This window comes from Symsagittifera roscoffensis, chromosome 6 (genome assembly GCF_963678635.1).
Source record: "Symsagittifera roscoffensis chromosome 6, txSymRosc1.1, whole genome shotgun sequence".
In the NCBI taxonomy this organism is placed as follows: domain Eukaryota; kingdom Metazoa; phylum Xenacoelomorpha; order Acoela; family Convolutidae; genus Symsagittifera; species Symsagittifera roscoffensis.
In genome coordinates, this window is record NC_087067.1 from 54,882,057 (window position 1) to 54,907,337 (window position 25,281).

The 25,281-nt window shown below is 33.3% G+C and overlaps 1 protein-coding gene across 1 annotated transcript in view; it reads right to left on the bottom strand.

Moving 5' to 3' along the window:
* The window catches only part of LOC134848827 (pneumococcal serine-rich repeat protein-like), a 110,762-nt gene that overhangs the window by 48,955 nt on the left and 36,526 nt on the right, over positions 1-25,281 (bottom strand). The window contains exon 3 of the mRNA XM_063866339.1: positions 4,805-5,208. Within this exon, the coding sequence (XP_063722409.1) occupies positions 4,805-5,208 (404 nt within the window). The remainder of the gene's footprint in view (positions 1-4,804; positions 5,209-25,281) is intronic.

Genomic DNA, 25,281 nt, shown 5'->3' on the forward strand with positions numbered 1-25,281 from the left:
CGAAATAAGAATTCGATCACGTGTTTCGTGATTTTGACTCTTTTGCTTTTCAATAGTCGAGTTGCCTTCCTTTTTGTTTCCTTTTGCAACAAAGGTAATGAAGAGAACTAAAAAGAATCAAACCGGGAAAATCAATTTGGAACCTGAAAATTTTTTAAAAAATTTTTCCTGAAAAAAAACATCACGACATAGTCATAAGAATCTTCACTACAGTCATCGTCTCTTAAACAGCTATCTCAATTTGAAAAAAGAAGGAAAACTGAATTTTTAAACAAGAACGAAGCTTTCACTTTTATTTTGCGCATCAAAAACAAAGTCTAAAGACAATGGGGAAAGGGTTCACGTGGCTCGGGTTGATGTCCAAAATCGATAATAATAGTCATATAAAATCTCTTTGAAGTTTTCTGGGAAAAAGGTTTACGTACAATTTTCATATAGGAAAATACGCGATTAGCATTTTTAGATAGCATGATAAAAGTATATAAAATTGAGAAGCTTGGTCTGCCTCAAAAAATTTCAAATTTTTAACCGTGAAATCCTTACTGTAATCAGACAAGTTTTTCCCAAAACTAAATAAGCTCGCATTTAGTATAGCTTATAAAGAGGCAAAGTGGAGCATCGTATCAGTTTCGATACAAAAAAAACGTCGCATACAAATTGTCAATAGAAAGCGAGATGGAAAACAAAAACACTGAGAAAAAATTTCTAAAAGTCTAAAAAAACTCAATTTCCAAAGCAGAAACGAGAAACACAGCCATTAGCACTAGACGAGCTTTAAAACTAGACCACGAAATCGATTATATTGCAATTATAATAAAGAAAGAAAGAAAGAATTAATTTCTCAATGTTACTAGAAAATTCATATCATATTGCGCATAAATACATCAGTATCAAAGAGAGGACAGCTAACGATCCCATAAGGGATACTAAATGCTGCCCCCCAAAAAAAAATATTAGAAACATGAATGATGTAGTTAGTTGGGTTTCAAATTATTATGAAATCTAGTGCATAAATTCAACATATTTGCAAAAATAAAACGAACAAAAAAGGTGAAATATAAAAATCATACATTAGAGGGTCTAAAGGCCTACTCAGAAATGGCATGATTTATCTCCGTTTTAAGTAACACACAACATAACTTAGTTTATTTAAAACAGTTGCAAATGTTAATGAATTGATTATAATATTTACCTAAGAAAAAAAAATACAAATTTTTTCCTTTCATTGTAAGCCTTGGGCATGAATATGAAATTTCTAAGTGATTTTTACGAAAAACGAAAAATTGGGCATAGGTTCTCCCTCAAGCGGGCCATTTCGGCCCATTTTGGAAAAAATTTATGTTTTTTTTTTTTTTAATTTTTAATGGATGCTCCACTTTTCCGAGACTTTTATTCAGTAATCTAAACTCACAAAGAGTCCGTCGTACTAGGTTTTCCGGGGATTACGTCAAAAAATCTCGGGTCCGTGGAGCAGCCATGGTATTTTAATTCCTATTATTAAATCTATTTTCCATCTATCCAACATATGCAAAAAAAATATATATATATATATATATATATATATATATATATATATCTTTTAGGAACAACTCAATTTAATTCTGGCGAAAGATAAATTTGATGAGTTCTTCGTTGCTTAGAATGAACAGATCTCTAATTCGGTGAGCCACGTTTTGAATATTTGCCTGTGAAAAAATAGTGAATTCATTGGGCATTAAAAAGTTCTGTTTAAGTAAATTGTAAAATTTCGTTCCCCTGTAACTTATCGACATTCTCTGCATTTTGGTTTTTAAATTAGGAATTTTCATCAACTCTGAAATAACCCTCCTAGTCCTATAGGTTGGTATTTCAAATTTAAAAAGTTCATTTAGAAATTCTTCAGAATGAATTCCGGAGACAGATCTCAAAACAAATTTTAGAAGTTCATACACATGTAATTCGTGGATAGTTAAGATTCCTTGATCAAAAAATACATCCCGTATTGTTTCAAAATTTCTTTTGAAGTAAATTAGGCGAATAATTTTTTTTTGTTTCATCAAAAGAAGCAAAAGATTTGTATAGCTGGTACAGCCGTACACTAAAACGCCGTATTGTACAATTGGTTTAATATTAGAGGCATAGTATTTTAGTATGGTACCTCTGGGAACATAATGACGCATTTTTGAAATGATTCCACATTGTTTTCTAAGCTTAGTTCGAACTAAATCAATATGAGTATTGAAAGATAATTTAGCATCCAAAATAATTCCAAGATATTTGCAAGATGAAGCATTTTTTAAAGGTAATTTATTTAAATAAATGTTTTGGTTGGAAGCACTATTTGAAGAAACGTAGACTTGAACAGTTTTATCTATATTCAGGGATAATTTATTTAATATTAACCACTTGCCTACAGCTTCTAAGTCTTTGTTGAAATTTTCAACAGAGCAATTTAAAGCAGTTATGTTAGTATCATCGGCAAACAGGAAAACTTCACTATATTGGCAGACTTGGGGAAGGTCATTAATATATATCAGAAACAAAAGTGGTCCTAGTATTGACCCTTGAGGGACGCCGCACTTTAAGTCCATCCACGATGACTTTGTTGTACCTATTTCTACTACTTGTTTTCGATGTTTCAGATAGCTTATGAACCAACTTAAATCTTTTCTATTTATCCCATACATTTGCAACTTTTGAAATAGTATCTGATGATCCAGTGTATCAAAAGCTTTTTTTAAATCAAGAAAAACAGTATATTTTTGCTTTGCGACCTGCTCATATCTAAACGAAGTTTTTCTGTTACTTCCGCAATTGCAACGACTGTGCTGTGATTTTTGCGAAAACCAAATTGTTTAATGTATATTAACGAATTCGTTTCCAAGTAATTGTATACTCTGTTGTCCATTACTCGCTCAAAAACCTTGCTCCAGGTGACAAGATGGGATATTGGTCTGTAATTTGTAATATCAAGTTTAGAACCTTCCTTATATAATGGATAGACAACAGCCCTAGCTAGACAGATAGGAAAATGGCCAGATTTAAAAGAAACTTCAATGAGTTGCCTTAATATGGGTACAATCGCAAATGAGCTTGCTATCAAAACAAGATTACTGATTCCATCCACGCCAGATGAAGCTTTATTTTGTAGGTTAGAAATGATAATTTGAACTTCACTCTCCGTAACAGGGAAATTGAACATGCAAAAGTTAGGTGTATCAAATGATTGTGTGATTCCCTAGTTTGGTATGTTTTTCGCCAGATTTATGCCAATCGAAGAGAAATGAGCATTAAATTCATTTGCAATTGCCGATTCATCGGTGATACAATTTCCGCTAATGGAATTGATCGAAACAATTTTTTTTGATGTATTTGTAATTCCCCTTAAATTATTTAAAAGTTTATATATCTGTCTTGAGTCACCAACACACTTACTAAACTTATCATAGCAATATTAAAAAAGCTCATTGCTCAAAAAAATCAGCGTGCGTCAACACAGGCGAAAAAAAAACATAAGCAGACAAGCTAAAGTTCGACTATATTTCTTAATCTCAATTTCACATTTCTTCCGGACAATTTCAAAACGCAACCTGGCACCAACTTCAGATTTATTGTTACACCATGTTCTATGAAGCCTGTTTCGTTTTGCGATTAGGTTTTTAATACGATTCGACAGCGAAAAAGATCTAGATTTCCGCTCTTGTGTCTTTGTGGTTTTCAGTGGTGCGTATTTGTCTAATACACTGCTAAACGTGGACTGAAATTCCACAAATAAATCATCAATGCCTTTTGATGGGTCTAAAGTGTCATTATAGTGTAATTTGTTCATAAGTGTTTGATTAAGATTTTCTATCTGTATTTTTGATTTTAAGAAAGTTGTATCACGATAAATTTTTGGACAAATTCTCTTTGATATTTGGGTGTTTAATTCTAAAATAATCGGAAAGTGGTCAGAAAATGGTTGATTTTCAAGAGCATAGGCTGCTTTTACATTAACATCTTTAACTATCATGTGATCTAGAAGAGTTTCACTTTTGTAACCAACTCTGGTTGGTTGCTTTATCAGTTGATTGAAACCATTATTTTCGACAGCATCAATGTATTTAGAAGATAGATTGTTCGACTTAAGGATGTTTCTATTAAAATCACCACATATTACCGCGCGATAATTTTTGTTGCTTATAGCTTCCAGGTGCTTATCGAATTCGTCTACAAAAGTAAACTTATTATCATTGGGGGATTGTAGACAAGCATTATTTGGAAAATTTCATTGTTTAATTTAACTAAAACTGAAATACTTTCCGCCAACTCTGAGTTAAATTCTTCTATAATAGTTACATTATCTTTCAATTGCATCATTACCCCGCCTCCTATTCCTTTCCTCGATTTATTAATTATAGTTTTATAACCACTAAGTTTGAAGCAGTTGACACTATTATCATCCTGTAACCAAGTTTCACTAATGCACTAATACGTCCGGTGGTGACTCAAGGCTATTTATTAGTGCTTCCAACTCATCGTGATGTTTATTAAGGGATCTCACATTCATATGAAAAATTTTAGCAACTTTAGAGAATGAGGTAGATGTTACTGGTTTTGATTCTGGTTGCTATTGTTTTACAAAACAACTCTCAAGCTTTTCTATTTTGTATTGAAGCTGTTGCGTTCCTTCAAAAAGTCCTCGGATACACTGAATGTTTTGGTTTTCTTTAAACTTGTAGTAGATGTTCCCCTCTCGCGTCCAGGCTGATTCAATCCTTGAGACTTGTTTCATTAAATTGAAAAACTTCAATCGCGGTGCCGTTAGATCTTCGAATATTTTCACGGAGTGCATAGTCTGCGACTGGTTCAGGTTTTTCTTCTTGCGCAGCAGTTCCACCTTGGCAATCCGTCTGGAGAAGCGCACTATCATTGGCCGGGAGTTTGCATTTCTTCCAGGTAATCTGTGAGCAATAGAAATATCGCTCTTCTCAATCTCAGCGCCAGCTTCTTTGGCGACGCTCAATACTTTGTCAATGCTTTGGAAATAGTCTTCGAATATTCTTCTCCCGTTTTCATTTGTACCTCGTTCTTCCTGATTTCCAATGATCCTCACATTATCTCTTCTGTTGTATCCCTCAAGAAGCTCGTCTTCTGAAGCTGCTTTTAGTCTGCACTTTCTGACCTCTTGCTCTATTGTTTGTTGTGCCTCCCTTAGAACCGTTTCTTTGACATCTTGCAGACCCTGGCCTATTAAAGACTTAAAAATTGCGCTTCATGTAGTTTCCAGTTTCTCAATGATTCGAGGGATTTGCTTCTCAAAGACTTTTTCGATACTCGACTCTATGATTTCATTGATGTTGGCATTTGATTCGGATATGGATGCCAAGTCAGGAGGACTTAGTACGGCACAGCTTCTTTTTGAAGTTGATTTCGCAATAGGTGTTTGGTCTTGATATCTGAGCTGAGGGATTGCGTTGTTTTCTTCTTGAATACTAAAAGTCTCTGGTTCCTCAGTGTTCCCTGCTGTGTTCATTTGGGAATTATCCATTCTGTGTCTCTGAAACTATTTAATAAGTTTATCACAACAATTAGGCTAATTATAATCGATTACTTTTCGAAAAAAAAATTCTCATTTTCTTTTCTTTTATAATACATTTTAATCGATTATAGCCCATTATTTTTTGAACTGAATTCGATTATTTTTGCAAAAATTTTGCAAATTTTGCAGGAAACTTTGCAAAATTTATGCCATGTGTTTTACTAAATGCCATTTCTCAACATCACTTTCTCTAGTTTTTTGAACTCCCACATCGATTTCTGACAATACTCTGTTAGAAGGCCATTGATCTGGAAGCAAACGAAGCCAAAGAAAAAAATTGCCAAAAGAATAGAAGTTCAAGTTCTTTGAGTTTAAAATTTTCATCCCACAACATAATTATTTTAATTTAAAAAAAGAAAATGAAAGTCATTTCCACCAACCAACCGAAACAAAGTTACTGCAAACACAAAACATGAGCCGAAATCACATAGACCGAAAAGTTGTGAAATCATATAGACTTAAACAAAAAAAGACATATTGCAGTCGGGCATTGTTTATTTAGTAACTACAGAAAGAAGTAGTTCAAGATACTTGAGATTACATTAAAAAAGCTCATTGCTCAAAAAAATCAGCGTGCGTCAACTCAGGCGAAAAAAAAACATAAGCAGACAAGCTAAAGTTCGACTAATCAATTTTTCGCGGAAAAGATAATCAGTTTCCAAAACAAGGTCCGGCCGGGACTCGAATGATCAGAGGAAAATGTTTTACCTCCAGACCAAGTAGAAAGGGGTCTGAAAGATGCTTAGAATCAATAAGAAAAGTTGCTTGCAGGAAAAAAGTCTAGATCCTGATACATCGAAACTTGCTCTAGCAAGTGAGATTACATATAAGCTAGATTATTTGTCAAAACGAAAACTTAATTTTTGCAATGCGTCAATGATAGATGCTTCAGTGAAAAAAAACCACGCAAAAATTGTTCTTTTTTGATAAAAAGTACAAAAATATGAAAGTTGTGTGAACCAAAAATATAAACATGGCATATCTCAAATTGCAGCTAATTTGTGATAATTCTGCAGCTCTAGTTCATTCTATTTTCTAACAAACTTTCACTCATGAATTAAGATGAACCAATGCAGATTTGATTAATAGAAAATGTTATAAAAAAATTAAAATAGAACAATGAAGAAAGTCAAATATTTTGCGCACCAATTCAGTGCACTGTGAGTTATGACCGAAGTGTAACTCATAGAGTAATTTCGGATAGGGTACACCGTCTGCTCGTCACGCTATCTTATTTTCGGCCGGATAGATTCGTGCAACTTCTTAGTCTAATACCGATCCTAATCTTACTCTTATACTATCTAGTCTCAGGTTGTTTAACTAGTCTCTGCTAGGCTCAATAGATCTAGGGTATACTGGTTTATTGCGGCTGCTGAAGTGCTCGGGAGAGTCCAACTAATTTCTAAGTTAAATTCAAATCTCTCTGGTGCTGAAATTACAAGTAACTTCAGCACTTACAAATAAGTGGGTTGTTAGTTAGATGGATCATGATTGGTTAATATTAAATACTTTACATTGGTAAAACATTTAATTTATCCAATCATAAAATATAGTTTAGATCAGGTTCCACCCATCCGGGTTTTACAGAGTTTTTTAGAACAGTTCTTCTGTAATTCAAGGATGGATGATGGACGTTGGTATTTGGCGAACATCATATTTCTTTCGCTTCTTCTTGTGACAACGACTGAGTCTCTGCAACAAAGTCAATTCTGATTCCAGAATGGTTGGCTATGTCAGGTTTTTCTGTTCTGCGTGGAGAACTTCTTTTGTGTATGATCTAGTTTGGGAATGGCGTGGAGATTGTGCGTGGAGGGGATGCCTGGTTACTCGGATCTGTACGTATACTTGAACATCGAGGTGGTCATTGGTCTAGTTCAATGAAGTCCTTTTCTGCGAGGTCAAGTCGTACTCTAAATCCTTTGAGTTGTGATTGTGAGCGGCATATCGATTGTAGTTGGTCATTCTCTCTCGAGTGTAGTGAGGTCGTCTTGTCTTTTGATGTTCGTCCTTGATGTTGTATTCTGATCTATATATTGCATCATGTGATTTTACACTTTATAAAACTCTTATTAGTTTAATATTTTTTAATAATGATTTTAGTTAGTTGTTTTCACAAAAGCTTTTTGTTTTAGTTCGGTTATTTTGAAGAGTTACTCACCCTTGAGTAGCTCTTATTAAAAATAAAGGTGCGGTCACAAAGCGTGGATGTAGCGCGGTGGGTTAGGCCGGCTATAGAGCATGCTCAGGACGTCCTTTCCTGGTGGGTTAGGCCAGGAGTGGGAGTATGATTTCATGCGGTGTTTGTGAGGGGTCCTGTTATGTGACAACGTTTTATGTTGGGTTTGTTGTGGTTTTACTTATGTCTTGTTGGTTATGTACTTTTTCCAAAAAGCAAATTGTTTGTGGTATGGGTTTGTCTTTCGACTTTTTTGTGTTTTATTATTTCTTTCTAAGACTTTGTAATAGTCTTCAAAAGAATAAATTATCCAGTTTTAAACTGGGTTAATCCGGTTTGGGTACCGTTGGTTTCCTTTTCTAAGTCATGCTGTTATTCTATGATTTGTGGTATTTAGTAAGCTGCGTTGGTTAGTTTTGTTTAGTATATGATTCCTTTCCAACCGGGTTAAAGGAAAGTTTGAAACATGTTATTGTATGTTAGAGTTGTTGAGTGTGAAAACTTGAAACTGAAATTCATTATTTTAAACAATTCTTCGTGGGCGAGCTGTGCGAGTGTGGATAGAATTTCTGTGCGAATGAATGAAAATATCAAAAGGTTAGTACTGCAATTGCATTTTATTAATTTACTGCATAGAATTTGGAAATTTACTGCTAGTTATGGGGGAATTTTAAGATACAAATTTTCATCATATGTAGATTTACTGCTTTTTGGGGGGAAATTTTATAAATTAATTTACTGCATTGGTATTATATTTATTTAATTGTTGGTGCAAAAGTTTAATAGGGTCTTAAACAGTTTTGAAGAAGTTTGCTATTTTTTATTTTTCTTTTGTGAATTTTTCAGATGATCTAGGATGAAGGCTAAAAATCTAAAGAAAACATGAATAAAGAATGGTGAGTTTTTAATACTGTAATTAATTAGTAATATTCATTTAATTCATACTTACCTGTTAGTCGTCGGGGAAAAAACCGTGGGGGAAGATGTCGTGAATTAGTTCTGAAGTTGTTAGTAGTTTAGCTAAGATGCGGATGATATTTTTAGTTTGAAGCAGTGGCCAAAGCAATTGAAGTGCCTTAATAGTGGTTAGTTCTTCAGTGCCTACTGCAAACTCATAAGGTGTGTTTTGGATTAAGTTATATAATTTGTGGTTAAATTTAGTGTTGTGGATGAATTCTAAAATTGGGATTTCTATAGGTTGTAGGAATTCGTGCGGGATAAGGAAGGGTCGGGATTCTTCGGCGTTGAAGGTCTTGGTGATGGGGCAGAAAATGTACATTTGGGTTATGGGGTCATAATTACGAAGAATACCATGGAGGTTAGTGTCTTTAATACAATATGTGAAATTTAGGAAATATGGTGAAGTGTATTTTGAATTGATGAATTGGAAACGATGGTGTGGTTGTCTAGAGGGTGTGTGGAGGTCAAAGTGATTTTGGATGAAACGATAGTAACTGTATGTATGTGTTTGTTTAGTGCGCAACATAATATCGTGTGAGCAGTGTAAATCTCTTTCGTGTGGTGCAAGGAAATGAAAGGTTAGTGAAAATATTTGGAAGCGTTCTTTAAAACTTTCGTATGCTTGTGTGTCTGTTAGTGCTTCTGAAATAATGTGATCAAACTTGCGGTCGAAGATGTTTAGTGTAAATATATATGGTGTCTTGATGAAAAATTTCTCGGTGATTTGTGGATTAGCGAAGCGATCGTCGTCTAAGAATTGATCTTGGTTAGCTCTAATGATGTTGTGATCGTAGTATTCTAGTGTATATTCATTAGCTCTAGGTGCAGTGTGTATTTTTAGTGATTTTTTATATCCAACGTAAGTAAATTGTCTAGCGGTTAGTGGTGTAGTTAGTCGATATAGCATGTCTTTGTTTCGGTCTATATCGATGGCAGTGCTGGATAAAGGTAAGCAAAGAGGGTTAGTGAAATGATAGTATGAGGTCCAAGAGAGAGTGGGCATTAAAACGTATTCATCTACAAAGTTGCGTGTTTCGTTAGCGTCGTGAGGGGTGTTTAAGGTGTATTGTGGAAATGAGGGTAAAGTGATAGCTAAAAATTCTTTAGTGTTAGTATGCTGGGGGTGGTTGATGTATTCACGGGCTGTTCCTGGTTTTGCTGGGAAAGGATGGTTGGGGAATTTTCTTTTAAAAGTGCGGTAAGCTCTATTAGTGTTTAGTGAAGATATAGTGGATGTGGATGATGGTGTTAATGATTCAGTATAATTTGAAGAGGGTGTAGGGGGATTGGATGAATTTGTAGTGGAGGAGATTTGGTTTATGGTCGGGGTGTTAAGGTGGTAGGGTTGCTGTTGGAGGGTAATAAAATTATCTAGCTCTGGGGAGATTCGGGGGGTGTCTGGAGAATGAGATGATTGGTCAGATTGGTATGAGGAGTAGGTTGGGGTAACTTGGGAAGCATAAGAGGGTGTCGGAGTGATTGGGTCAGGGTTATTTGACAATATGGGTTGAAAAGGAGGTTGAGAAAAATTAGAAGGGTTATGAAAATTATTGGATGGGGATGGTTCTGAGTCGGCAAATTCATCGGGGGTTTCAATATTCGGGTTATTTAGCTGTGAGATGGAGTATAAAACTGAAATATGTGAGTTAGTGTCGGAATTCATGCCTGATGTTACATTGCTAGATGGAAAATCGGGTGGCGGAAAAGCAAAAAGTGGTATGATTGGGATTGAAGAGGTAAGATTGGTTGGATGGGAATTTGATCGGTGTAGTGATCCAAGTTGGCGGCTCATCGTGGGCTAAAAAAATTATTATTTTGAGATTGAAAAGCGGTGGTATGGGGCTGTTCAATAATTTGTTCATAAGTATTATCATCTTGTGATTGATGTGTCATTATATGTTGGACGGGACTTTGCGATGTATTGAGTCGAAAATTTGGATTATGTGTGATTGCTAAATTTCGAAAATTTCGTGGGACTAGGGATAGTGGATGATTATTTGGTAGGGGTGGTAGTTGTGGTGCCGTTGGCTGTGTGTCGACATTGTTATGTTCTTCGTCGTATGTATTTTGTCGTGTTGTTATTTTTGTGTTATATTCTTTTATTTGTGCGTCTAAAAGAATTTTGTTTATAGATGTGGAAAAAATTCCAAAAAATCCTGCAAAGAGTATGCGTGCTACGCTTGCTTGTCTGTTTACTTGTGTGTGTATAGCACATGTGTTGTAGATTCCTTTTAAGAGTGAGAAAAGAAATCCAATAAAGTTAAACATTGCGTATAAAATAGTCAATTTTTCTAAGATGTAGTAGGGCCATCCTAGAAAATCTAGGATCTCATTTTTGAGTGTAACAAAGCTAAAAATGTTAATTGGTGATATATCTTGGGGACGGTATTTTTCGCCGTTTAGATATATATAATCTTTAATGTCTTTAAAATATCCGCTATAGTCTTGGGTGTAGATATCGGCAAAACCTGCGGTTTCTGCAAGTTTGCGTAAATTTTGGTCTATTGATTGTCTTTGTATAGTGTCCATTTGTGTTAATAATTCTTGGAATTGTTGTGTTCTAATGTGATGTTGAATATCTGATTTTGAATAGATTCCTATTGATTGTAAGTCTATATTTGGGTTTCGAGCGATAGCGCGAATGCTTTCTGGTGAAAATTTTTTGAGTGATTGCATTAATGTGGGATATGGAGTGAGAAGATAATATTTATTTTCATCAGGGTTTAGTTGTACTACATTGTGGCTATTTTCTGATCCACATGGGACTGCGGTATCCCAGAAATAGGTTCTTCGTGAAAGTGTATCCACGAAATGTACTTTATTCTTATAAAAGATAGGGATTCTTTTATAACATCGTTTATCTTCAAAAACGTATAGTGGTGATACTTTTTTGGTACAAGTATAAAACCATAAGATGTTTCCTTCGTAGTCTAAAAAATTTGATCTATTTCCTGATAATAAGTATCCTGCATAGGGTATTTTTAATACTGCTAGTGCAAGTGATTGTAATATTTGTGTTCGTTCTAATTCGCATAGTTGGTGTAGTGTTTCTAATTCGGAGAGTGACATTTCTTGAAAAATGCGGCTAATTGTATAGTCTAGTTTCATATCCAAATGAATATCATAGTGGATATTACCGAAATATGTAGTATTTATTAGTGATAATTCTTGTAAGCGTGTGCTTCTGGTGTCATAAGGTTTTAGATGTCCACCAGGTTGTCCGTTACTTTTTTCAAAATTAACTGGTATATAGGATGTTCCTTCGTTTAGAGGATGACCTGTGGCATATGGGTCGATTTTTACTTTTCCAGTGGTCATGTCGAATCCTTTTTCGTATTCAACTAATATTTCAGAGTATTGTGTTCTGTGAAGTGGATTCCTGTATTTACATGCAAGTTCTGTTTCTTGATATATTTGAAAACGTGTCAATTTATTTTCTATATTGTCTATGTTTCTAAAATCGGAACTTAGTTTGCGTGATGGATGGACTTGTTCATAAGGAATTGATTGTATGAAATATTTTTCGTGAAATTTTATCATACGAGCGTGTATTTTTGCTACTTGAAATGTTGTACATGTATCTTCGGGGAACCAAACAATTGTTGCTTGTGTTCTTGTTGTAGGGTCGCAATATCCTTGATCATTTTTACAAGGTAGTCGGATTCCTTGATAGATCATTGTATTATCAGATAAATCTCGTGTGAGTTGTATTTTTTCGAGTTGTATTTTCCAATCGAAAAACATTATTTCTTGGTATCCTTTATTTTTCGTGTCTGCTTTGCAGTTTGATGGGTTATTTATACCAATGTGTGGTATCCAATGTTTATCATGTAGGTCATAGGTTAATCGTCCGTGTGCGCCGTTATACGGGTATTTTTCGTCTAGTTTTATATGTCCTTGGTGTCTTTCAAGTTGTGATTGGTGTACAGAGTCTGAAAAAACTTGAAAATTAACTAATTTTCTTTGGGAGTTTTTATTTTGTGTGATGTTTAGTCTAAGTAATTCATTTTTACAATCGTCGGGGTTGAGATGTAAAAGGCGTTCTATATTACTTTGATAGAATGATTCATGGTCAAGTCGGTTTTTGTTTCCGTTCGAGACTTGTGAACAATGTACTTTCTTTTCGGAAAATGTCGCTGTGAATTTATAACCTGTAACTGTTGTTGCTCGGGCTTTTGAATAGAGTGTTGCTATTATATCTGTGGTTTCTATAGCTTGTGGTTCTGTTTCACATTGTGATACTTGATTTATTGCATATTTGTGTAGTGTTTTTTGTTCATTTTCTTCGCAATCGTAATGTGTTACTAATAAATCTTGTGGTCCTGTACGAGGGGAAGGGTTTATGTTTTGATTTGAGGTTACTAGAAAAAGGAGTTGGAGAAAAATTAATAATTTTAGAATATACATGTGTATGATAATCCTGAGTATGGGTTATAAAATGTAATGTAGCCAATTGTGTTTTTGGTATATCTGTCGTATTTATATATTACTTCAGTAGTTATAAACGGTGGTGGTAGTGATTGAGCTGTTATGTTAGGTGGATTTAATGGGTAGGGATGTTGGGTAATGTTATTTAACTTAACTGTGATTTCAAACTTTAATTGTAAACTGTTTTGTTGGAGTATTTGAATATTGTGATCACGGATATCGTTGTGAATATCTTGGCGATATTGTAATCTATTAAGTGCCCAGTTATGAAGGCGGTTACTTTCTTGATGTTGTCCAAATAATGGTGGAGGTGCTGTGAATGTATTCCAATCTAGTCTTAAAGGAATATTTATTGATGATTGTTCTCGATATCTGGCGTCGAGATTATTTGGAAAATTTAAGTTAAAGGGTGGTGGTGAAAATTGGCTTATTGATGGTGTTGATGGTAGTGATAATGTTTCTGGTAGTGATGAGGATGTTGTTGTATCCGTAGAAATATCTATGGGGTCATTGACTAAATTTGGTTCACCTTGTGTAAATGAATGTGTAGTCCAATATGGAAATCGTGATGTTTGGTTTGGGGGGTTAAAAGGATTTTCACGTATTTGTTCAGATGTTGGTGTTGAACCTAAGTAGTCTGAGGGTAGACTTGAAGTGCTTCGTTGTGAAAAAAGTGTAGGAGTTTCTGGTGTGATGCCAGTGGTGTTTTCTGGAGTGGTTTGTGATGGGGATTGAGGTATATCAAAATGAACTCGGGGAGTTTGAAAATTTCTATTTCGTCGAGGATGTATAATTTGTCTATTTATTTCTGTTGTGTTTTGGTTTTGACTAAGGTTTCGTATTCTACTTAGTTCTTGTGGTAGTGTTGGGTAAAGATTGTATGTTGGTTCACTTAGGGATGCTTGTCGTTGAACTGGTTCTAGTGGTTCAGATAAACGAGCGTGCCGTTCTTCAAAAGTGTATGGATTGTCTTGAAAAGAAATTCGTGTAGATGTTTGAGGATTTTGAGTAGTTGAAGGTGGTGTTGGATTATCTTGGGATGATGTCGGTGAAGACTGATTCTGTGACTGTTGGGTAGCAATTTTTGATGGATTTTTGAATTGTTACTTTAGTGGGAAGGTTTATGTTTATTATAATATTCTTCCAAAAAAATAATTAGAAAAATTGTTGCTAGGGCAAATGTGATGATTGCTTTCTTTATACATTTACATATGGTCAAAATGAGGGATGATAAAAATGTTATGAAAATTACAAACAATAAAAAAATATCAGTTCTACTGAAAATTGTTCGTATCATTTAGACAAGTTGTGAAAATCGTACCTGTGGATATATTCAAGGGTTTTGGAAAGTTGGAGGAATAGTTCGAGTATAGTGTAGAAAATTAAAAAAATGTTACAAAAAATGATTAGGATTATTAGAAAATATTCAAGTATATCAAAAAGAAAAATTATAAAGGCTTCAAGTATTGAAAAAAAATGTTTAAAATTTATAAGTATTTGAGCAACTGTTTGAGAGAAAAGCATTTAAGAAATGATCTCTTGGTCGAATATTTTTTGCTGTTTGAGGCGATTTTCTAGTGTGGTCGAATTATTTATTAGTTTTTTGACAAGTGGGTTGAGTTTTGTAAAAATTTGTTGGGGGCAATTTTTATGGTGACTGGGAGGTCGTCTTTTTCTTTATTTTTGTTTGTCAAATGATCCGGGGTATGGTGAGATTTTTATACTTTAGGCTAATTAAAATCTTCATTTTGTTACTTTAGGCTAAGTTATCAAATTTGTTTTGGGGGTATTCGTGGTCTGAGTTGGGGAAATATTGTTGATCTTTGGGTTATTAGATAAGGGAGGGGTACGGTATTATGGTGATATTTATTTTAGTTGTCAAGTTGGAGTGGTTTGCTTATTTTTGACCTGGAGGTTGTAAAGTTATAGTTAGAGATGTGCCTGGAGTTCTAGATTATTCGTCTAATTGATCTTAGTTTGAGTTAGAGAAAGTGGCGGATTGGATGAATCCTATTGGTCTATTTTGAACTAGAATTATTGCGTACTTGTGAGCATGTTATTTTGAAAAAATGAAATGAAAAATTTTACGGAGGTTTCAAGATTGTGAAGTATAAAATCTTAAAATTACTTTTTAAATTCTACTTTCTTTATTATTTTAGATTGAGGGATGAACATTTTGTAGTTTTTACGTGGTTGATTTCGGAGTCTTGATGTTTTTCTATGTTCTGATTTGTCTATTTCTTCTTGGGGTATTATTTGTTCTGTCATTTTTCTATTTTTTCTTTGTTTTGGATATTCTTTATGGTTTTGCGTATTGTTTTTGGTAGCGGTTGGTTTCGTGTTTTGATTTTCGGTGGGGTTATCATTTTGTTCTGTGTTTTTCAGATGTGGTTCATTTTGAATGATTTTTAATCCTGTGAAAGAATATAATTGAGTTAATTCGCGGAGTGCGTATTCTTTTGGGTAATAAGGTAATAGGTTGTTTCGGTGCTGAACGATTTCTTTTTTGTTTGAGTCGGTAATTTTATATGTGACATCAGTGGGTTTTGCAATTATTTGGTAGGGTCCTTTTCGGAGGGGTTGTAATTTTTTAGAAATTCCTTTTTGAGTATTAAAATTAGGTATTAAAACAAATGTTCCAATTTTTAAATCGGAAGCTGGTGTAAAACGTGAATTGATTTGTTCATTTATGTTTTGTCTTTGTAATAACTTTTTCGTTATTTTTTGGTAAATTTCATTGTGTTTCTTATCTCTATTTAAAATCCATTCGGTGTGTGTACCGGAGGCTAGTTTAAGAATTTTTGGGTGATGAAAATGATCTTCATCGTGCGTATGTAATGGGAGGTTATAACAAATTGAGTCTTTATTTGGTTGACAATAACCTTGTGCGTTTTTATGGGAATTTGCTGTAAACATTATTGGTTTGCGTGGCTTTTGGTTAAAAACCATTTCGTATGGTGACATTCCTAAAGTTGTCGTAATTTGTGAATTATATGCTAAGGGAAATAATTTTACATCTGCTGACCATTCGGTATATTTTGTATCATTTCCGTTGATGATACATCTAAGATATTCTTGTAGTGAACGGTTCATACCTTCGACTAAGCCGTTTGTCCAAGGTGCATGAGATGTACGTGGTTTGTGTTTAATGTTGTATAAATGACATAGTGTTATTATTTCATTATTTATGAATTCTGTACCATTGTCTGTGACTAAAATTTCTGGTAGTCCAAATTTTGCTATCCAGTGTTCATAAAGTGTTGTATATGCGTAATAAGCATTACAATGTGGTACTGGGTTAAGTGCTACATAATGTGTAAATGCGTCAACAATTACCATAATGTAGGAGTTTCCTTCTGATGAGGGTGAAATTGGTCCTTTAGTATCAAATGAGATACGATGATTAAAGTACAAACTTTGTCCTTTAAAATCTTGTTTTTGTGCTATTTGTTTTTGATTTGGGTAAGGTTTATTTAGTTGACATACTATACAGTCATTGCATAGTACTTTTATCCAGATTGGTGCATTTGGGAAGTAAAAATTTTGTATAAAATTTGAATATGTTTTTTCTGATCCAGAGTGTCCTTTAATATTTTGTGTATGTGAAATATTAAAAGCTATAAGAATCATACTTATAGGGAGACATGGAACTGTAGATTCATTCATGTTATACTCTAAAAGGTCTGTGTTTTCGTTAATTGTTGTGTTGTTAAATTTGCGAAAGTATCGGAGGAGTGTTTTGTTTCCTAGAATGGTTGAATCTGCTTTGATAGGTTTAGTTTTATATTTGTGCCATGATTTCAGTTGTCTAATTACTGGGTCAAGGTTTTGATATTGTTTCAGTGTTGAAATTGTAATTGTTTCTGTTGGGGGGAGAAAAATGTTTTCGATTTCTAATTTAGATAAGGGTATTGTATCAAGTGGGTCATGGAGGTCAAAAACTTGATTTATTGTGTATTTTGAATCATTTGTTTGTGGTCCTGATAAATTTATTTTATCAGTTAAATCTTCTTTTTCAATTAGTGGAAAATGGTCTTTTTTAGGTAGGTGTTGTTTTGTTCGTTTTTGTTGGGTGTTATTTTTTATCCATTGAGAATATGGGATTGGTTTGAAGGTTGATGTTCCAAGTAAATCAACTTCATAATGATTATTTTGACAATCTAAATAAAGTGGGAAATGTTGTAAATTATTTATTTGTGATTGTTCAATATCAGTTTTTACTGCATATTTGCATTCTAATCGAGGTGATGTTTCGTTTTCTGCAAGGTAGAATTTTATATTTTTGGGTATTTCAACTGTTGTTTTTCGTGTAAGTAATTCAGGTGGTGTATTTCGACTTAAGGTGTCTGGTAATGCAAGATTTTTTCCTGCAGTCCAAACTATATGTAAGTTTGGAAATTTCATTAGAATTAGTTGAAATCTGTAAACTCGGTGGTTTGGGTTAGATTTCTGTGTGAAAAGAAAAATGATGGGTTTGTGGTCTGTGAATAAAACTGTTGGATGCTTTGATCCAAGTATCAGAAATTCATATTCTGTCAATGTATATATTATGGCTGTACATTCTCTCATTAGAGTTGAGAGTCGTAGCTCTGCTTGAGTGAATAATCGAGAATTTGCTGATATGAGGTTCATTTTATTTGTACCATTATGTGATTGTAATAGTGCTGCGCCGATGCCAAAGTTCGAAGCATCGCACATTGCATAAAATGGTTGATCAGGGTCTGGAATTGTGTTTGAAATTTGTTCAGTTAAAAGTTTCTTTATTTCTTCAAATCGTGTTTGATGTTCTGTATTCCATTCAAAATTATTTTGTTGTCTAAGGATGTTGTAAAATGGTCGTAGATATAATTGCATTTTATAAACATATTTACTTAAAAAGTTTAACATTCCAAGGAATTCTTGGATTTTCTTTTTATTTGTTGGTGGTTGAAGTTTTTGAATAGCGTCAATGCGTGATTTCAGTGGAGTTATTGTTTTTCTTTCTATGTTATGTCCTAAGAATTTAACTCTTGTCAAAAAGAAGTGTGATTTATCGGGGGCGGCCTTCAGATTTTCGTTCTGAAGTATTTGATGATATTTTTCTAAAACTTTGAACATTTCGTCTTTTGTTTGTGATTGCATAAAAACATCGTCTAGATAGGTGATTGCGTTTTTCTTGAGTATTAGTGGTCTAAAAATTTTGCTCATAAAAGCTGAAAATGCTGCTGGTCCTATGGATATTCCATAGAATAAGCGGTTAAATTCATATTGTTGGTTTCCGATAACAAATTGTGTTAAACGTCGTGATTGTTCATCTAGTGGCATTTGATTGTATGCACTATTCATATCGGCGGTTGTAAAGTATTTGCCGTTTATTTTTGTTAAAATAACTTGTATTGGTTCAATGGACCAATTACATTTTGATTCATCTATGAGTGAATTGAGGTATCTAGCGTCGAGAACGATTTTTAATGATTCTCCTTTAGATAGAATGATAACGGGGTTGATGAATGTGTTGCCTTTTGGTTGTTCTTCTTTATTAACTGGTGATATAATGTTGTATTGTTCTAAAATATCGAGTAATCTGTTTACTTTATCATGTAAGTGAATTGGTACTTTACTTGCTCTCTGTTTTTTGAAAACTGCGTCTGGTTTTAATGGGAGATGTAGTGATGAACTGATTTTGCCAACATCGAATTTTGATGTTGCATAGACTGATGAATATTTAATTAGCTGTTTGGCTAATTTTTCGAATTCGTCTTGTGTTATTTGTGAATGTTGGAAATTAAACATTGTTAAAAATTTTTGTTGGTCCTCTGTGTAGTTACTTATGTTGAATGTAGGTTTGAAATATGGAGTTTTTGTGAAATAATCCGTATTTCTGTTTTCGTTACTTATTATATTATTTATAGATAATTCTTCATTAAGAATTGTAGATTGGCAAATATCTAGTAATTGGAGTATATTATTTACGCGATAGGCTTTTTCGTGTATTGGTGATATTGTAGCGTTAGTTTCATAATATCCTAAAAGTCCTAAAGGTAATGTTACTTGGTAAGGTGTGTTGTTATAAACATGTAAAGAAATAATATCTGAATTCGAATTTTTCAAATATTTTATTGAAGAGATTGTGATTTTGAAAAATTTATGAATAGGTTTGAATTCAAAATCTGACATATAAAATTTTTGTTTGTTTTGTTCTTTATCATATTGGTGAACTTGTTTGATTGAAAAATTATATATGTTTCCTGATAGTGGTTTCAGGTGTTTTCTTTGTTGGTTATATATTGGATAAAATTTTGAAAAGAATGGTGGTTGTTTGTTTAATCTTTGAAAAAATGTTAGGGATGTTTCTTTTGTTTTTGTATATTTATCTTTGATTAATATTTTACTATTTAGGATGTTAATTGTTGGTATATACTTCGAAATAAATGGTATTCCAATGATATTATATTTAATATCAGTGATATGGAATATTTGTTTAAATGGCTTGTTTAGAATTTTACTTTGCTCCATTGTTCTGGTAGGGAGGAGAAATAATTGGATTTTTCCGTAGTTTATCAATGTTGATCCTTGTGCTGTTGCTAGTTTGCTGGAGGTTTCAAGAGGTGTTAGCTTTGGATGTAAAGTTTTTATTTCATTCCATGTGGGGATGTTTATTATGTTTGATTCTGCTCCTGAATCAATTAAAAAATCTATTTCAAGGTCTGGTGGTTGAAATTCTTTATTTCTTGGGCTTTCTAAGAGAAATGGTATTGTCCAAATTTTTTCTTTGGGTTGTTCTTTTTGTATATTTTGATAAATATGGTTTGTATTCAAGCATTTTGTTTTGGTATTTTTATTGGTTTGATCTGTAGTGTTAATCTCGTTTGTTTCTTGCGTCGTTGATGTGGAATTTATGGGTGTAGTGTAATAATTTTGAAGAAATTCTGATTGATTTTCATATATATGTGATGGAAAGGGTTGTTCATATATGACAGATTCATAGTCATTTTCGACTTTTATCATATTGATAGCAAGAGTGTTTTCAGTATCACTTTCTGAATCTGATGATGTACAGTTTATTTGATTGAGTTGTAACGTATCAGTTACTGTGTCATCAATACCTGGGGGGTCTGATGTTGTTTCTGGGTTAGCTTGTACTTGATTGATTTGTCTTTGATGTTTAGGTGTACTGCTTCTATGACGATTATTAGAGTTATTATAGTGATTATTATTCCGGTGTGGTGATTGGGAATAATTTCTATAACGATTATTATAACTTGGGTGTCGATTTTGTGAATTATTTCGCGATCTGTTTTGGTAATTATTGTTTGGTCTGTTATAGTTCGATCTATTATATGAGTTATTCCTTGATCGATTGTTCGGGTAATTCTGGTTTCGGTTGTTTGAATAACTTCTATTTCTATTATAGGAGTAGTTTCTATTCCTATTGTATGATGAATTTCGTGATTGGTTGTTTGGATAGTAGTTATTTCTTGATTGGGAATTAGATCTAGAAACAAATCGTTGTGTATTTGAATTTGATCTGGAGTAGTTATTTCTACTATTTGGTCTATTGTAGTGATTTTGTGATGATTTTTGTGTATTTCTTCGTTCTGGTGATCTTCCTCTATAACTTGAGTTATATGGGGATTGATTTCTTGTATAACTTGTATTGTTCGGAAGTGGTTTTCCTGAACTGTTGTTGCTGTATACATTTTTGTTTGGTAGATTTTGATCTTTTTTCATATATTGATAGAATGATTTATTTGGTTCTTTATATTTTTGAGGTTTATTTTGACTATCTTGCTGTTTTTGTCTACATTCGGAAATACTATGTCCGTATCGGCGGCAATAATTACACCATTTTTTGAAAGATGGTTTGCCTTTAAAGTTCGGGTTCTTTTCGTAAATATTGAGTATTTCAGTGATTTTTTCAACGAGGTCTGTTTCTGATTTCTGTATATTATTAATATTAGTGGGAGTCGTTTCAATTCTGTTAACGTATTGTAATTTCAGATTTTCCGTTTCTTCTAGTTTCATCGTGATTTCTGCTTGTTCTAGTTTGTCTACTAGTTTTCGAAAATCTAAATCGGGTTCTCGAATTGAAGAAGGATGGGATGCTCTCTTTTTTTTTGCTATTTTCCTTAATTGTGGTGTTAAGGTCATCATTAAGATTTCTGTCATCTTTGTGTTTTTATAGTCATGTGTATTTAGTGAATATGCTTTTCGAACTAGTGTTTCGATTCGTACTGCTATTTGCTTGATGGTTTCGTTTGGTAATCTGCGAATTTCATTACATAAAACTCTTTGTTGTTGTTTGTTTCTTTCGGAGTCAAACATTTTTGAAAATTCTTGTGTAAATCTTTTCCAGTTTGATTTTATTTCTAGAGGTAGTACTGAAAACCATTTTTGGGCTGCGCCATCTAAGGTTGTTTGTATCAACGCTGTGCGTCGATGTATCCAGTTTTGATGTAGTGGCGTATTAATTGGTTCAGGTCCTATGTTTAAAATCAAATTTGCTGTTACTGCATTTAAGTAATCTTCTACAGAGTATTCAGGGTCTGTTCCTGTGAAAACCATTAAAGGTTTGTTTGATGTTATTGATGATCCACCCATTAGGTATGGATTCATTGTCATTTGTAATGATTCTGCTGCATTTGGCATTTGAGAAAAATTTGAAAGTTGGTTTCTTGTTATTTCATGTTGTTGAAGATAATATGGGAGTGGTATTTCATTTTGCATTTGTGATGGTTGATACGAGTGTGCAGTCATTGGATTTTGTTGTTGAATTGGTTGAAAAGATTGTGTATTAATTAGATTTTGTTGTTGAATTGGTTGTTGATGTTGTGCATCTATTGGTTGTGGAGAAAAATTTCTATGATTTGTACGTGTTTTCTGTATTCCTTGTCTACGATATTCTTGAGTATTTGGTGCAAATATATCTGGTTGTAAGAAATCGTCATCTGAGGATAAATAATCCATTTGATAAGATGTTTGTTTTTTTATTTTTATTCTGTTGAAAAAATGGGTAATTTTCACTGCGATCCTGTGGAGGATTTGGTTGAAAATTTTTGGAATTATATTGGGCCGTTGGGTTATCCCAGTTTCGAGGTTTTGTATATTGATTAAAATTCCTTTGTGGTTGATAATTTGTTTTTGATGGATGTGTATAATTATAATTATGGTCTGCAAAGTTGTTTTTAGTGAATGTTTTGCGTGTTTTTGATGGTATTGTCATGGGTCTGTATGTTTGGTAATCCATATGGGAATATTTTGGAGCAACCGAAGGTTTAACGGTTGATTGTAAGGTTACCTGTGTTTGTGAAGGATTTGTATTTCTTGGTGTTGTTAAATTTGGGCGTATTGGTGAAATACTTTGTTGTGTAGTTGTTGTGTGTACAATTTCTTCATTTATGAAGTGTGATGGTGTCTGGATATCTTGTTGAGTAAGATTCCTAGTTCCATTGAGGTTTTCGTTGTGTATGACTGTAGAGTTTAAACTATTATTTTGTGTATCGGGTAAAAATGTATTATAGTTTAATGGTGTTGCATCAATTGTTAATGGTATTACTCTTACATAATCTCTTATGTAAGATATTGTACCTATTGCTTGACTTGAGATTGATTGTGGAAAGCTTATAAATGCGGGATGAGACCATTCGGGGTCCCAAACATAATCTGATTGTTCTGTGATAGCGGTATCATCGTTCGAATTTTGGGGTCTAAAATTTTTTCTTGCTTGTGCAATTAAATCAATATTGTGTGTGAAATAATCTATTATGAACCATGCTAAAATTTTTTGTAGATCGTGTTTGGTATGTTGTGAAACGTCATCTTTCGTGAAATTTTCTTTAATGATGTTTAAATAACTAGAGAGTAGTGTAATTTCATGTCGTACTTTCAAATGTTTAGATGTTTCTGTCGGTGAGACATTTGTTAGTGGGATTTCGTTTTCTAATATCGAAATATAACTATATATTATTGCGAAAACTTCATTGGTGAATATGGAGTTTGCTCTTTGTGAGTTATGATATTGGATGCTTTTTATATATTCTGAAAAAACTTTTGAAAATTCTAAATCAAGATCGTCTGTTTGAATAGTATATGTTCTATTATTATGGTTTGGGGAAGTGAATTCTATGGAGTAGATTCCATACTGTTGTGTTATGTTGCATATATCTTTTAGATAGTGATCTATGATTTGTCTTTTGATTTTTACATCGGGGAACTCTGTTTTACATGGACTGATTCCGGGTTCAAATAAATTTACGAGTAAATTTTGACAAAATATGTGTTGTCCTCTATCAGTATCTGCGTCTACTATAAAAGGAAAGATTTCATCATCATCTGGAGTTTCGTCACCTGGGGTGTGTGTTGAACTCATTTTTTCGTTCGATGACTGTTAATATGTAATTATTAATGTGTCGAATTGGTTGATTCCAATTGTATAGATGTACTGGTTTGTGTTTATACTGTTTTTTTATTCTTCTTTTTCCTCTTTGTGATGAATTTGAAGTTGTTTCTGAGTCAGAAAAATATAATTGATCGTGTTGTGGGTAATTTTTATCTATTGATTCTTTTAATTTGTAAAGTTCGTCTAAACTGTTGGTTTCTGATTCTGAAAATGCGTTTCGATTTTTTGAAAATCTTTTTCGTGTTATTTGTCTTTGTTTAGTTATTATTTTCCTCTTTAGTGTTTGTCGTTTTGTGCGAATGTATCCAACTGTTTGTGTATGAGGTGTGATTACAAGGTCGTATTTTTTGTCATCTATTTCACAATTGTGTAAAATGATTGTTTGTTTATTTCCTAGGTTTTTAAATGACATAAGGTTTAGAATGACGGATGCAAAAAGTTGTTAAATGATTTCTATTTTCTTAAACTGTTAGTTCTTACGATTTTTTGGTTAGCTTAACCTGGGTCTATTTGTTCAGGGTTGGAGAGAAAAGTATATCGATTCCGAAGAATGATTTTTACTTTCTCGTGGCTAGTATAAGCTAAGGTGTTAACTTACTTAATCTTACTTAGGGGTAGTGATTGTGTTCAAGGGTTGGAGAATAGTAAATCGATCCACAAGGTTCAGGTATAATTAGAACGCGAGTAGTTCGTTAGATACTATTTTAAACTTACTAAGTCTAAGATTTATCCTGGGTCTGGTAAGAGGGGGGTCAAGTGAAGGATGAATAACCGAAGTTCTTCACTGTTTATCCTAATTTGAATGATTAGTTTTGTTTAAAAATTTCTATTAGTCTTGGGTCTTTAGAAAGGGTTGGGTAGTGAATCGACGTTTGAGGTCGTTAGACACTAATTAAGTGGGTGGGGGAGAACAAAATTGTTCTGTTTGATCCAAGGATAAGCCTTGATGATCAAATTTGAGATTTTAATTAAGTAGAAAATGATTTAAGATCCAAGGATAAGCCTTGATGATCTGGTTTTAAAATTAAGTGAATTTAAGTTTTAATAAAGTTTTAAATGTGTGTAAAGGAAAGATTTAGTGTTTTGATGATGTTAGTGGGTTTATGATTGCTGTTATGTTTTAGATGATGAAGCTGGAACAACAGGATGATTTATGATTACTAACCATTTATTGTCATGCTACTAATTTTTATTTTTGTTTTCCAATAAATATTTTTCAAACATGTTTTGTATAATACTGCAGAGTTTTAGGGAAACGATCTTAGATCTTTTTATCAATCGTTATTGTATAATATTAATTTTGTTTAGCGCCTGAAATGATTTTGAAGATTAACTTCAAGGTTTTATGTTTGCAAATGGAAATCTAAATTCATTGCAAGTAGTATTCGAAATATAAAAGTTTGTTCTGGCTTTTGCCGAACTATCATATAACTATACGGCAAGTTTCTACTTTGTCGTATGTCGTCTTTGGTTCGAGGTCTTCTTCCAATTCCGGGTAGTTCTATTATGGTTCGGAATATTGGCTCTGATCTATTGAGTCGGAGAGACATTTCAATTAAATTATTGTCGTATAACATTTTGTAAATGTTTTTGTCTAATTTCTAATCTAATTTTGGTTAATTCTAATCTAGTAAGGTCTTGTTCGAGACTTATGGTCGCACCAGATGAGTTATGACTGAAGTGTAACTCATAGAGTAATTTCGGATAGGGTACACCGTCTGCTCGTCACGCTATCTTATTTTCGGCCGGATAGATTCGTGCAACTTCTTAGTCTAATAC